The sequence below is a fragment of the Ochlerotatus camptorhynchus genome, unplaced genomic scaffold, assembly GCF_037179485.1.
Source record: "Ochlerotatus camptorhynchus isolate MF236.1 unplaced genomic scaffold, CSIRO-AGI_Acam_v1.1 ptg000357l, whole genome shotgun sequence".
Classification (NCBI taxonomy): Eukaryota; Metazoa; Arthropoda; class Insecta; order Diptera; family Culicidae; genus Ochlerotatus; species Ochlerotatus camptorhynchus.
Window position 1 is genome coordinate 6,012,029 of NW_027040845.1, and position 15,824 is coordinate 6,027,852.

Genomic DNA, 15,824 nt, shown 5'->3' on the forward strand with positions numbered 1-15,824 from the left:
TTTGACTGCTGTACTGTTTTATATCCTCGAAACAATCCCGAGATATAACTGATTTTTTGAGTTCAGATATTAAGTGAATCGAGCTGTAGCTATGCTTAATGAAATTGTATCTTTACTTTACTAAAGATATCTTTTCGATCAACTTGGTGATTAATTGCCTATAGCATCCAACTTTATGTTTGATATCACTGAGCTCTCCTGTTTCGTTAGAACAATAATGTTTACCTTATGTTACCCATACATATAATGATCCATCATCCAAGAAAAATTCTAGTAAACTTTCCCAGCTTAATGCCAAGAAGGAAAAGATACCCCCTATTGTGATAACCACTTCCGATTTCCATACTCTTCGCATGGAACTTTTGAACTTCGTGAAAGTTAAGTTTTCTCTACAAATTGAACGTCGGGGTGAATGCCGTGTATTGGCTGAAACCTTGGACGGATTTAAATGTCTTCTCAAGTATCTTACTGAGAAGAAGCACAAATTTTTTACTTACGACACCAAAACTGAACGTGTGTTCAAGGTTGTCGTGAAAGGACTGCCCAGTGGTGAATCCCTGGATCAGATCAAAGATGAACTGGCAAAATTACTTGGAGTTGTGCCACTCCAAGTAATCAAAATGAAAATAAAATCCCGTCCTGGCGATTCGCGCAACGGGATTTCTAATGATTTTTATTTAGTTCACTTCAAATCTAGTGAACTAAACAACCTTAAGGCCTTAGAAAAAGCTAGCCTTATGCTCCATGTCCGAGTGAAGTGGGAACACTTCAGGAAGACTGGAAAAAAAATTCCAAAACCTCACTCAGTGCCGTAAGTGCCAGGGATGGGGTCACGGAACTAAAAATTGCTACATGCCAGCTAAATGCATGAATTGTGGTGATTCCTCTCACGCAAAGGACGACTGTCCTGTGAAGGAAGATCCTAAGAAAATTAAATGTTCAAATTGTGGTGAAAACCACAAATCCAATTTTTGGGAATGTAAGACTCGCAAAGCGATCCTACAATCTCGTTCTAATCGACAGGTAAGAAACGCTCCACGTTTCCGACCAGGTACAAATTCCTCTGCTGTTAACAACGGTCAGCGAGGAACAAATTCTACATTCGTACCCGTAGGTACAAATATCACCCCTGCTTCAAATGTTTCATCTGTACCTACTCCCCTCGCTGCTAACAATGTTCAGCGAGTTAATGGAGCTACCTATGCTGCTATTACAGCGGGTAGAAATCAAAATACTAACCAACGTAATTCTAACGGAAATTTTGACAATTTTGACTTAGGAAGCATTACTGCCCCTAAAATGGAATTTTTACAGAAATCATTAATTGACATGATTTCTGATATGCTTAAATCTAACTCCATGTTTGATGCTATTCAAACTGGAGTAAAATTTGCAAATAATATTGTCATGACTTTAAAATTCAGTAATGTATTTTAAAGCATTAAATATTGTAAATTGGAATGCTATTTAACTTTTTGAGAGTTCATAACGTGCATATTGCCGTTATAACTGAAACGTTCCTTAAACCTGACCATAAGGTTAAGAAGGACGCAAATTACTTGATTTATAGAAATGATCGTCTTGATGGACCCTGTGGTGGCGTTGCCATCATTATTCATAGACGAATCAAACATAAAATTCTTTCTTCATTTGAAACCAAAGTTTTTGAAACTTTGGGAGTTTCTGTTGAAACAAAATTTGGACAACTTACGTTTATAGCTGCCTATTAGCCATTCCAATGCGTAGGCCAGAAAAAGAATTTTCTCAAGGGTGACCTCCAGAAACTTACCCGTCATAGGTCTAAATTCTTCATTATTGGTGATTTTAATTCAAAACACCGCTCATGGAATAATGCTCAAAGCAATTCCAATGGTAATATTCTGTTTGATGATTGTTCTGCAGGTTATTACACTATTCAATATCCAAACAGCCCAACATGCTTTTCTTCTGCAAGAAATCCCTCCACTATTGATTTGGTCTTAACTGATTCATGTCAACTTTGTAGCCAATTGGTTACCCATGCTGACTTCGGTTCTGATCACCTTCCAGTAACTTTTGAAATATCCCAAGAAATAATTTTTAATCCCAACAGCTCTACTTTCAATTACCATAGAGCTGATTGGGAGCAGTATCGAACATTTATGGAATATAACTTCGATCCAAACATTCCTTTGCAAACCAAAGATGAAATTAATTATGCTCTTGAATCTCTGACTACTTCTATAGTTGCAGCAAGAGCTGCCTCAGTACCAAAATGCGAGGTTAAATTCGATTCAATTATAATAGACGACGATCTTCAGCTCTTGATCCGTCTTAAAAATGTCCGTAGGAGACAATATCAAAGAACACGCGATCCTGCCATGAAGGTTATCTGGCGGGATTTGCAAAAACAAATTAAAAAGCGATGCTCTGCCCTGAGGAACAAAACTTTTGAAAATAATATTTCTAAATTAGACCCGAGTTCCAAACCCTTTTGGAAACTCACAAAAATTTTGAAAAAACCTCAAAAGCCTATTCCAGCGCTTAAAGAAGGTGGTAAAATTTTGATCACAAATTTGGAAAAAGCTCAGAAACTTGCTAAGCAATTCGAGAGTTCCCATAATTTCAGTTTGGGTCTTACTAGTCCTATTGAGAATCAGGTTGCTCGGGATTTTCTGAATATTTTCTCTCGGGAAAATATTTTTGATGATTCCTGGGGGACTGATTTGGACGAAGTAATGTCTATAACTAAAAAGTTTCAAAATATGAAAGCTCCAGGTGATGATGGAATTTTCTATATCCTCATCAAAAAACTCCCAGAGAGTACCTTGTCTTTCTTGGTAAAGTTATTTAACAGATGTTTCCATTTGGCATACTTTCTTGATAAATGGAAAAATGCAAAAGTTGTTCCAATTTTAAAACCGGATAAAAATCCAGCTGAAGCTTCTAGCTACCGTCCAATAAGTTTGCTTTCTTCAATAAGTAAACTTTTTGAAAAGATAATTTTAAATAGAATGATGCTTCACATCAATACGAACTCAATTTTTGCAGATGAGCAGTTTGGATTTCGCCATGGGCATTCAACTACTCATCAACTCTTGAGAGTTACCAATTTAATTCGTTCAAACAAATTGGAAGGCCACTCAACTGGAGTTGCTCTTCTAGACATAGAAAAAGCATTCGACAGTGTTTGGCATGAAGGTTTTATTGCTAAATTGAAAAAGTTTAATTTTCCACTTTATATTATGAAATTAGTTCAAAATTATTTAACTGACAGAACTCTGCAGGTAAATTATCAAAATTCCAAATCTAATCGACTACCTGTTAGAGCAGGAGTTCCTCAGGGTAGCATTCTTTTGCCTATATTGTATAACATTTTCACTTCGGACCTCCCTGATTTGCCTCAGGGTTGCCACAAATCTTTGTTCGCTGATGACACAGGCATTTCCGCTAAAGGAAGAAGTCTTCGTGTTATTTGCAGCAGACTTCAGAAAAGTTTAGATATTTTCTCTTCTTATTTACAAAAATGGAAGATTTCTCCCAACGCTTCCAAAACTCAACTTATAATATTTCCACACAAGCCTAGAGCTTCGTTTTTGAAACCTAGTAGTAGTCACATAGTCACTATGAACGGAGTTCCAATTTCCTGGTCAAACCAAGTGAAATATCTTGGATTAATACTTGACCAAAAATTAACTTTTAAAGATCACATTGAGGGCATTCAAGCTAAATGTAACAAATATATTAAATGTTTGTATCCTCTTATAAACAGGAAATCCAAACTTTGCCTGACGAATAAACTTCTAATATTTAAACAAGTTTTTAGACCGGCCATGCTTTACGCTGTGCCAATATGGTCTAGTTGTTGCACTACCAGGAAAAAAGCACTTCAAAGGATTCAGAACAAAGTTCTGAAAATGATTTTGAAGTTGCCTCCCTGGTACAGTACTACTGAGGTACATAGAATTTCGAATGTTGAGACTTTAGAACAAATGTCCAACAAAATAATGAATAATTTCAGGCAAAAATCGTTGCAATCCTCAATTGCAACGATTAATTCTCTTTATACTTAGATAAGATTTAGTTTTAGTTTTTAGTTTTAAGATATCAATTGTTATACTGACATGCAGGTATAAAAAAACCTGTTTAAAATACTTAATTGCCAAGACATGAACAATGTAAAAACACTTAGATATACATCATAACAATTAAGGCTGGTACGTTACTGCAGTAACTGGAGCACCTAAGTTAAAAATGAAATGTAATTTATTTTGAATTTGGAACAAATAAAGAGTTAAAAAAAAATGCAACCAAACATATCATGGTACCGCTGACAACGTTGCAGATGTTCGGTACGCAGCAAACTTAAGCGATATGACAGCCATTTCCATCCCCTGCGAAAACCTTAATTGCGATTAATGGGATTGTGAGAGTTATGTATGTTTATCTGTGCCCTCACAACGTCTGATTTTATCTATCTATCTATCTATCCGTCTATCTAGGTTTTTTTTTTAAATCCTTATTTGAGAAATTTTTAGCCGAAGGCTAGTTCATCTCTTCTATCTATCTAGGAATATATAATAAATGAATTTCTGTCTGTCTGTCTGTCTGTCTATCTGACCCTTATAGACTCCGAAACTACTGAACCGATCGGCGTGAAAATTTGTATGCAGGGGTTTTGGGGCCGGGAAAGGTTCTTATGATGGTTCGAGACCCCCTCTGTAAGAGGGGACAAATGAAACAGACATTTCTGCATAACTCGAGAACTAATCAAGCAACTGGACCTAAATTTGGCATGAGGAGGTATAAGGAGATGGTCATAGGGGGTAGCCCCTCAGATAAGAGGGGGGAGGGGGCTACGTACAATACAGCATGCTTTTTTTTAATCGGCACATAAATTCCAGCTAATATTGAATCTCGAGCAAGGCCGGGCACACTCAGCTAGTATTTAAATATTTAAATAAATATACAAAATTGTAATTTCTGACCGATTTTTGATTGCGGTCTTCTTGTTTTGATATGTTCCAGAAGAGCTGGAATTGGTCACTTTGTTCCGGCGTTATTCCAGATTTAAATGGGGTATATTTTTTTTTCCGGAAGTGGTGGATCACAATGATTTCTTGAAAACAAAGGCGTTCAATAATTTCATAGTATTTTAGAATAAAACGACAAAATAACCTGTCCAAAGATCATTGGGATCTTCTACTGCCTCTTAGCTCACATACTGGATTTTCCGAAATCCGGTTACGACACATCAATTGATGCTAATTTTCAATGCTGAGTACGGTAGTGTATCAGAGATCTCTCCTGGATATAATCTAGCCACAGTGCATAGTGGGCCAGGAATTAAATCTAGCAGGATCACTCTGAAATTGCATCCAATTAAGTTGACGTTCACAGTGAAGTTTTTTGGATTAATTAGGACTACAATTTGGCACAGAGAACAGACGTTGAGGCTCGAACAAAATTTCCATAAAAACTTGTGTAAAGGTTCCTATTTGACTTAAGCGCCACTAACGGCGACTTCCCCACTTAAAAACCTCTTTGGCAACATGATGGCGTTGGCGTTGCAAAACTTACACTAGACACTAAGTGCTGGTAGCGCCAAGTGGCAATTTTCAACAGATAATTTATCGATACTAGCGCCAAATTGGTCGAAAGTGATACATTTATAGAGGAAATCAGGAGATGCTAGCGCTAGGTAACGGCGACGTTTCCACTTAACTTTACACAAGTTTCTGACCGAGCTTGGACGTCTGTTCTCTGTGAATTTGGTAAATAAAAATAGTTCAAGTTTTTGCCACAAAGATGGCACAGCAATAAAAACTTTTTTATTTGGCAAGATAGAGGTTTGCTGCCCTGAGCAAAGTTGTAGAACAAAGAGTTTTATGAAAAGTTGTCCAAGACATAAAAGCTGTACATCTTTAAACAACTGAGGTTTACGAAGTTTTATAAAATTTGCCTGTAATTCACGTTTTTAGTATTACTTTTTGAACAGTCGTTAAAAGAATACTTTTTTATTATTTTTACTCGATCGGTACTGATCAATCCAATCTTTTCCATATTAATGTTTTAATTTTTAAAATACTAAAAATAGGGTAAATGTCGGCTTAGGCACCCATTGACTATTTTCGGCAACCGAAATTTAAACGTTAATTTCACTACGTTTTACCATCAACACACTTCCCGGAATGTATCCAAACGATTATTTAGTCTTTCAGTTCCAATCTGATTACATTTGTACGCCCTAGCAATCCTGTTATGCCAGATTTTTCTTCAAATGAAGCATACGTACTACAAAATGGGGCTGATTTCGAGTTGCCGATAATAGAACAGCTGGTTAACACGCAGTTTTATAGGGAAGGTTGCCGAAGAAAAAGAGACGGCCGACAATAGTCACACTCACCTGAGAAGTTTGGAGCGTTGTAAAAACGTTTTCAAACAGTTTTGAAGAATTCTGTCGATTGGAATGGATAGAGAAGCAAGCAGCAGATGAATTTAAACAAACAGACACGTCATATATGAGCATGACGCTGAGAAAATGCTAATAGAAGTGCGGAAGCTGCTTAGATTGACGAGAATGCGTAAATTCCCCTATATATTTCACAAGAAATTTGAAAAAAACACATGATTTCCGGAATGAATTTTCTAAAAAAATATATTCTTTGCCGAGGACTGCAAACCTTTATCTTGTGAAAAAAAAAAAAAAAAATTGTATCGCTGCGCCATCTTTGTGGTAAAAACATGAACTATTCACCAAAATACTTCACTGAAGACGTCAACTCAATTGGATGCAATACCAGAGCGTTATTTTTTTTTTCCTGCTAGATTTAATTCTTGGCCCACTGTGCAGTGGCCAGTATCGGGATCTTCCAAAATCCGGTTCCGAGGACCCTTGTTCTCCCCGCCAGAACATGAGCATGCGACGTCAATTACGCACAGTAGCTTGATCTTCCGAAATCCGTTCGATGGGGTACCCGAGAAACCTCTTTGACGTATTCTGGCCACAATTGCCTGTATCCGTATGTTCCATAAGCCGGTTCCGACGTCCAAATTTCAATGACGAGTACGATAGTGTACCAGAGATCTGTCTTGGATATAAACTAGTCACAGTGGCCAGTATCAGGTTCTTCCAAAATCTGGTTCCGATGACCCTTGTTCTCCCCGCCAGAACATGGGCTGCCACAGATCAATTTACGCAAAATTTCAAAAGAAAGTATGTGCCAGAAATCCCTCCTGTACGTAATCTGGCCACAGTGATCTGTATCCAGATCTTCTGAAAACCGGTTCCGAAGACCACTTTTCGCTCAGACATGGACATGTAATACATCAATTTACGTTAATTTTCAATGACAAATACGATGGAGCACCAGAGAATCTTCTTAGACGTAATCTGGCCTCAGTGGCCATCCACTAAAATAAAGCTACAATGTAACAGCATTCGATCCTCAAAGATTATTCAAAATGCGTAGCCGGCGCCGGTGGTGTAGTGGTAAGCCTGACTGCTTTCTCACCCCAATGGGTCTGGGTTCAATCACAGCCGAGGTCGGTGGGATTTTTTTGTGGCATAACAATCTCTGGTCACGTCGTCCCTACGGAAGGGAAGTAAAGCCGTTGGTCCCGGCTCATGTGTGTTGAATGGGCGTGATATACTACGCAGGTGTGGAAGCTGCCTTCCTGCACATTCGATTGCCGTCAATGGATGGCAATCGATGTCCGTCGGTGATTGGCACTAGATTGCGGAACAGAGACCGACGTTAAATAAAAGGAAGGAGAAGAAGAAGATTCAAAATGCGTAAACAGATAACCTTTTCTAAGATTATATCTTGGATTTTATCACAAAATTAATACGGCTCACAGATTTAACATTTCGTGAATTCATATTCATATAATTCTCCACGATGAAACGCAAATAAATCACAACACATTTCGACGCAATGCATCACACCAGCCAACCTCGGAAGTTGGCATGGAAGTCAATTTCTCGGCACATCCCGTCCCCGGAACGGAATGCAATTCATCTGGAAATGTTAATGAATTGCATTTGCCTGCTCACTGGTGCTGCTGTGCTGGTTGCCTACCTTCTACCTTCCGACAGTGTGTATCCTGTTTCGTCGCCGTCGACGTTGCCTCGTTGTTCTATTGGCATTTTCCCGGTGGCAAATTACAACGATATGTAGGTACCTAGCACACTATTCACTGGCCCTGGCGAGAACATCTCATCCCATTTGGTTGGTGTGTATGCAGTTGCATATTTTTGCCTTGTTCCACTTGGACTAGAGAAAATGCACGGGGATTATGTAAAAAATATGTATCGTCATACGAATGTAGGTTGGAGACATGCCAGTGCATTTGTGGGAATGGGCATGGAAAATATGTTGCCACTGGCGCACTGGTGATGGCTGCCATCAGGCTGAAGTACATGATGTTGACAGCATCCCACCGTACGTGAACAGTGGAGCACCGTCCCTTTCTCCACATCTTTGGAGCACTTGAGCCCACACAACAGGCTACAGCTATCGGAAAAGGATCAACCGTGTGTGGGTGGCTGTGGGTTGTCCTTCCTCTCTTACTACAGAAAATGTGTATATTTTTATAACGCTTAAATTATGTGAAGTGTGGGTGTTGCGGTTGAATTGAAATCGTCGATTAGTACCTTACTGTGCGTTCGGCAGATGAGATTTTATTTTTATTAAATTCTTGCGTTGACTATATAGAATTTTTAGTAAATCTGCCAAGGAATAGCATTCACTGTAACATTCAGAACATATTTTAATTTATATTTGTCATCTTGTCATCAATTTCCACAAGTCACTGTTCAGCACATGTGTTGTTGTGGCATGAAGCTCCGTATCGGTTGTAATCCTCTAAGGCTGTGAACCATTTGCCGAGTTAAATTTAACTCGTGGTTAAAAGTGACATTTCGAAAGTTATTTTTTATGTTCGAAAATCCCTGTGCTGTCGATCGACCGGTTTTCGAGCAGAACTTAGCCAAGGTTGTCAAAATTTAACTTCTTGTCTGTCAGAAATAACCACGCTCGGATAGCAGGGTTAATCGATAACTTTCCATCTGTCAAATTTTAACCAAAAGTTAAAATAATCCACCAAATGGTTCAGAGCCTAAGTAAAATTATCGACGACTGTCAAAAGTTGTTCCAATCGAACTGTCAAAATGCACTGCCTTACTCGATTGAAACAACTTTTTCAGTTTCAGTCGTCCATACTTTTAGTGGAGTGCGTTACCAAATAACAGTAAAGTGATCCGATTCCAGCGATGAGGTGGTGGATTCGCTAAATTATTAATATTTAAAATGAACGTTAAATGCGTGTACGACGATTGGGGAGAAAGAGTAACGTCTATTTGTCTGTGCTTATTAACTCATCTTCTATATAATAAGACTCCCAAAAAACTAATATCATACATTACGGAAAGCTTCTGCAATTTAACTTTTTCAGCCAAACAAATGAGTTTCTAACAAATGTTTCGTTTTCCCATTCCAGCTACAGCAAACAGGTCAAAGCGTACTACTACTACGACCGCTACACCCGAAAGTCCCAGTGGGAACATCCGATTGACGTCCTATATCGGCAAAAGGTGGTCGACGCTCGGAAGGCTCTGTCACTGGATCGATCGGACTCGACATCTTTGGCCGACTCCGGTTTCCGTAGCTTGAAATCGGCCGCCAGCAATAATAGCAACAACAGCAGTGGAAGTGGAAGTGCCGGCAGTGCCAGTGGATGTGAGAAGTGTGAAATCGAATCACCGGCACCGGCTGCGGTTGTTGAGGAAGAAGCTGATGGAAGCGACTGCGCTGCGGGCGCTATCAGAAAGGAGTCCTATGAACAGGATCGGATTTTTGGGATCGTGGGATCGGGATCGGTGGAGTCCGACCGGGAGAATAGTGTGAAGGAGGTTGAAATTAAGAAGGATCAGGCGGAAAAGGATCCGAGTGTTGTAGTGGAAGAAGAGGACGAGATCGAGGTGGGTGAAGAAGTTGGCAACGAGGAGGACGAAGAGGAAAGTGGAGATTCGAATAAGGAAAACAACAGTCAACGGTTGGAGTTGGCGGTTCCGGAGAGGAAGATTGATGAGGGTGGAGGAGCGATGGCGCTGTCACCGAAAATATCGTTTAATTTGGGTGCGAGCCTGAGGGATCGATCGGAGAACAGCTTGTCTCGCGGGTCTTTTCAGGGGTTCTCCATTACCGGTACGGGGTCACAGTTTTTGAAATCGAATAAAAAACCAGAGTTTGACAGTTTGGAATTTGGGAGGAAGGAGGAAGTGAAGGGAATTTTAAGGGACTCAAGTCTGACGTATATTAAGAGCAAAGGAACACCGAATGAGGATTCCTCGGATGAGAGGAAGAGTGTTCGGTTTGATATCGATTTGAATGCAGAGTTGAAATCGAATAAACTAGAAGCGGTGAGAGACGATTCCTTGATAAATTTTGAGGAGATTGCCGAGGGCTATGATAACGATGCTGAAGAAGAAGCGGAGGAGGAAGAAGCAGTGGAAGGTTCGGAGAAGAAGTCTCCAAGCTCAACGGAGTCATCCGAGGAAGAATCGGTTGCGAGCGCAGTGATAGACAGTAAGGCAGAGATGGTTAAGGACGTGGGAAGAAGATTTTCCGTTGAAAGGGTTAGTGATGATTCAATAAGACATCTAAAGGATTCAATTGCGGATGAGAAGGCGCGATATAAGGCGAAACTGGAGGAGGAGCTGCAGAGTCTGAGAGTTTTGGAGGAAGCGAACATACAGAATGAGTTGACAAAGGAAAAGAACTGTTTCGAAGAATTGTTGGCCAAAGAGAAGGACAAACTAAACGATTCTCATCAGAAGAATATTGAGGAGATTAAAGAGTTCTATCAGGTAAAACTTAATGAGATGAAGGCTGATTATGAGGAGGAAAATGAAAAAGAGTATCGGATCTATAGGGAAACGCTACAGGAAGAGTTCGACAGGAAGGTTAAAGAGGTTACTGATGAGCATAAAGCCACGATGGCAACTCTTCAGAAGAATCACGATGAAATTGTAGAAGAACTGGAGCGTGATTTGAAAATGGAAGAGGAGCTTCTCAAAAAAGAGCATGCTACCAACCTGACGGAGATGAAGATTAAGATGGCCCATGAATTGGAGGTCGAACGACAACGTATGCGGGAAACTGGCGAAGACCGGTTGTACGAGAAGATTCGCTGCGAGAAGCGACTGCTCGAAGACAAGTACAAATGTTTGAAAGAGAAATATACTCGTCTGAAGACAGACGTTAGGATTTCTCTCGAAAGGCGTAAGAAACGGCGTGAACAACAGCAGCAAAGTCTGCTCAGTAACAGTTACGAAACGGATGATCGCACCCACTCGAAGCCTACCTCTCATTATCCGTACGAAGCTAGGTCGAGCACCGCCGGACCTCCGTCTCTCATGATGAACTCGGAGAAATCTTCAATCAGCACTCCTCCTCCATCGGCTGCTTCGAAGCGTTTCCCGGTCAAGAACAATTATCTAGCCGAGAACAAGAACAAACTACTTCACTACAATGGTAACACCCATAAACAACAGGTGGCTTCTTCCGCTCCAACTGAACCTCGCAAACCATTTATCCTGAATAATAACCGAGTACAGAACACCGAAGATACAAGTCACAGCGAAACGACCTATTCTAAGAACTACTTCCAGATTCGTAGCATCTTTGCTAACGTTCGTGACGACAATTTCAGTTCGGATTCCGAGTTTGACAAGAACCACGATAAGAATAGCGTTCCGATGACTCGACAGAAGCGAAAGCTCTTCACGAAAACCAAATCGGCATCCACCTCGAAGCTGAACTCGTCCAAGCATGACCGAGAGCGGCCTTGCACTCCGGTGGAAAATCTACGAATCCAGCTCAAGAAGCTTGAGGAACTGGAGGATCAGATTCCGGACTGTAACATGGATACGCCCTACCATCTGCGGTACCCATTTAGTGACCTGGCAAACAACGGTGGCAGTACGGAGCTTGACTTCTTCAAGCACCGTATTTTGCTCGAACGGGACTCGGTAATGCGGGCCAAGGAGTCACTGCGGGCACAGAAGAATCTGTTCAAATCGAAACAGCGGGACATTTCGGTGAAGCACACGATGAAGAACAAGCACACCGTGGATCAGATCTTCAATGTAAGTCTTGACAATTTAGGTTCTGTTTAATGGACATTTGATAAATTATGCATATTTTCAGGAGGAGAAAGAGCTAACGGAGATGGAGGTGACATTGCATCGTACTCGTGCCCTCCTGGGCGAGAAGGTTATTCGGTTGCGCCATCTAGAGCGCTCGTTGCAAAAACTGTCGGAGAAGGATCGTCCCACACTAACGGAGAGTATCGAAATCAAAATGAAACCGAAGGAGGCGTTGAGTGATCTGTCGTCTTACTCGAGTTCCGGTTTCAGCAGCACTGATGTCCCCACGGAACATGGCAACATTCGACGGCCATTCGCTGGGCACGAATCGAACGAAACATTCAAATACCTGGAAAATTTGCACAGTGAGATTCAAGATATCTGGAATATTTTGAGTAAGTACGAGTGACGCTGCCGCTTAGGGGGCACCTATTGCAGTTGCATTATATCTCTTCTAGACCCCAATCATCAAGCAAGCGGATACGAGGAGCTAGACTACCTGAATAATCCTTCGCAGCACTTTTGCGATATCGTGATGTCCCCGAAGCCGGGAACCCTGGGCCTAGGAGGAAATACGTCTTCTCATCAGCAGGGACAGCAGCACCAATATCACCACCAGCAGCAGCAGCAGCACCATCAGTATACCGTAAATCTGCTGGAGAAGACACGGGATCTGAAGAATTGGCTACGGCAAGCAAAATCCGAACACGAGCTTCTGAAGAAGAAGTCCTTTGGGTAAGGTTTTAAAATTTTGAACGGTAATTTCAATACTGTTGTGATAGACTTCAATTTTGATTGAAGGTGTGCTTGTTTATGTTAGGTAAGTTTTGTGCTGTTTCAAATTATGATTTTAGCATTTATGGTTGAATTTTTATGTTGGGCGTGTACAAGTACCTGAGAAGATCGTCCACGTCGACCATGTCATTAAGCAATGCTTTGTTCTGCAACTCTAAGGTGGCCCCACTGTTTGCACAAAAATCATATATCGTAGTATATTGTAGTATATCCTTTCTCCTCATACGAGTAAAAAAAACTTCTATCGTCGTGTTATCACAAACGACAAACCGACATGACACTTCATTCTGACTTATGCCCGAAAATCGTAATCGGCCGATTTAAATGTGCAGGGATTCGAACTGTCAAAACCACAGGATTTATTGATCTAGATAAAAATAATTTGTCGAGAATAGATCAGACACGAACCAATTCATAACTTTTGCATGCGGGTTCATGGCTTAGCTAAATATTTCCCGCAAACACGGAGCCAGATGTCAGTAGTGTGCTTTGGTCAGAATTTTTATTGTTTTTGCTATGCTCATTCATGTCGGTTTGTCGGTGGTGTTATGATGCAAACACACTGATGATAGCTTTAAGCGTCTTGTTGGCCTCTACTTAACCTTTGCGTTATTGCTTTTAGGAAGCGGGTCATCTCTGCTAGAATATGTTAGGGAATAAGGAAGAATGCTTCAGAATGCTTTGTTCTGAACATAGCATAACGATAGATGTACCGAGTGAAAAGTAATTCCTATAGCCATAATTGGAACACATATAGAAGCGGTAGGTAGGTCATTTGGCATGATGCAGTTTGACATAATGGTCATCTGGCCTAATGGCCTAATGGCCTAATTAAAATGAAAACTTGACAAATCATAAAGGTTCCATTCGTAAAGATATAGGGGAAATGGTTCTTATGTTGGCCTATGGATCTAAAGATTGGGCCCATCGATAAAAATCTCCTTCTTAGAACAAAGTGCTAAAATTTTGCTGGTTTTTTATTGGTCCTAAATAACTCCTCTCTCTAGCAGTTGACTCCTTCAGAATGAACAGCTTTTAGATAGATAAAAACTATTGAGCAATCCTGAAAATACTTATAAACTATTTCCCCTTTGTTGGAGTTGACTCTTTCTTTAAAACATGAGCAGCACTTTGATAGATAAAGGTTATTGAGCAATGCAGCTGAAAATACTCAAATTAAACTTCGACAGTGAGCTTGCATAAGGGCCTAACTGCGATGATCGATTCTCTTCATTGATTTTCTCTTTAAATTGCTACAGCTAAGGGAAGAAATTTTCTGAAATTTAACCAATATAGTGCTGTAACAGGGTATATTGACCATCAAAAGCAACAACAAACGCACCGATAAATGTGAATCCAAGCGAAAAGCTAGAAGAAAAGCAGCAGTCATTGGGGGTTTCCTTTTTTAATGTCTTTAAGAAGAAGTAGAGATCTGAACGATTTGTACACGCCCGTTATATTACACTGATATCGCATTTATATACATTTATATGCCTTACTGCTCTTGAGTTACCTGTTTTTGTCACTTCTCTTTTATCGAAGACAACAAATCAAAAAGACTGTCAACTCTGTCTTAATCCAGAATCAGAATAAAGTCAGCAGAAATCTCACTTTCTGTTGAATCTACGTCGAATCCGACATCTTGCTGTCATCAAACACATTGCATATCTGATGTTTGTAATACAATTTTCAGCACTTATGAATTAGTAGATTTGCCAGCGTTCCCCAATTGGTCCATGTGTGTTGAATGGGTGCGATGAAGAAGAAGATCATTGATATCCCATGTTTTAATTACTCGATTAATAATCGATTACTTTCTGTTCGTTGTGCTGTCATTTGTCCAGCAATGAGAATGTAGAACATGCTTGAAACGATGGCTGATGATCCTGCCATAAATAATTGATTTTTTGGTTCGTTAATCGATCAATCGATTTTTCGAATATAAATTGGACACCACTACACGGAACGATAAAAGTACCTAATATTGAGTTCCATCCACCCAGGTCAAAGATTGCGTGCGGGAAGTTTTTTTTAACTTTATTATTTAGATTTTCATTCAGCTGGCTAGTTCATCTCATGCGTGCGAAAAGTTAATTTTGAGTTAAAAGGCTTGAAGTAGTTGTCATACGCGCACATGTAAACATACAACTTACTACTAAGTTGTTTTCACCCAACGTCAACTTCAAACTACTTAATATTAAGTTGTGCATCACTCACTTACTCACCTCGATGGTGAAACAAAAAGTTGAGTAGGCTGTGCGTTCGAACAAATATGACGTTCAATTTTTCTTCGGAATTTGTTTTCACATAGGATTTTCAGTTGCTGATCCGGTCAAAATTGCTGAAACTAATTTAATAACTGAAAGTTTAGAGAGAGTGATATACTTACGACGAGTGCTGCATACCGTCCCGAACGCATACTGGTTTTACGTCCTTGCGACTTGCCGTTGACAAGCGGTTTCGAAAGTGAGGAAGAACCTCCATCGGACGTCTCATCGTTCTACGTGTTCGCGTCAAGGAGATGCAAGATGCAAGTTGCAGTGCTGAACCTAAAACTTTGTCACTTACACCACTTGGAGCAATCGACTATTTCCGACCAGACGATTGATTCTCGATGATCGGCACTGCTAAACGTGACAGACCTGCTTGCTAGGGGTTCACTTGGACTTGTAACGATTCTGTTTGTTACGTTCAGTTGACGACTTAAGCGCCACCTTCTTTACTCAGAAGGACCGTCAGCTGTGATTTAATCCCGGCACGAGATTACTTCCACTCAGGGCAGGTTTACTGTACTTTAAGTACAATAAATCTAACAATCTGAACCGACCAACACGTGACCCTCAAAACTCATTATATTCCCCGATGATAATTCAATCACTGAAAACTACAAACTCAAGCA

General features: G+C 40.3%; 1 protein-coding gene across 1 annotated transcript in view; it reads left to right on the forward strand.

Annotated features, from left to right (window-relative positions):
- Positions 1-13,735, forward strand: part of Cep164 (centrosomal protein 164) — a 48,800-nt gene extending 35,065 nt beyond the window's left edge. Inside the window, exons 4-6 of the mRNA XM_065231460.1 lie at positions 9,481-12,130; positions 12,192-12,525; positions 12,589-13,735. Of these exons, the coding sequence (XP_065087532.1) occupies positions 9,481-12,130; positions 12,192-12,525; positions 12,589-12,869 (3,265 nt within the window). The 3' untranslated portion in view covers positions 12,870-13,735. The remainder of the gene's footprint in view (positions 1-9,480; positions 12,131-12,191; positions 12,526-12,588) is intronic.
- Positions 13,736-15,824: the final 2,089 nt, after the last annotated feature.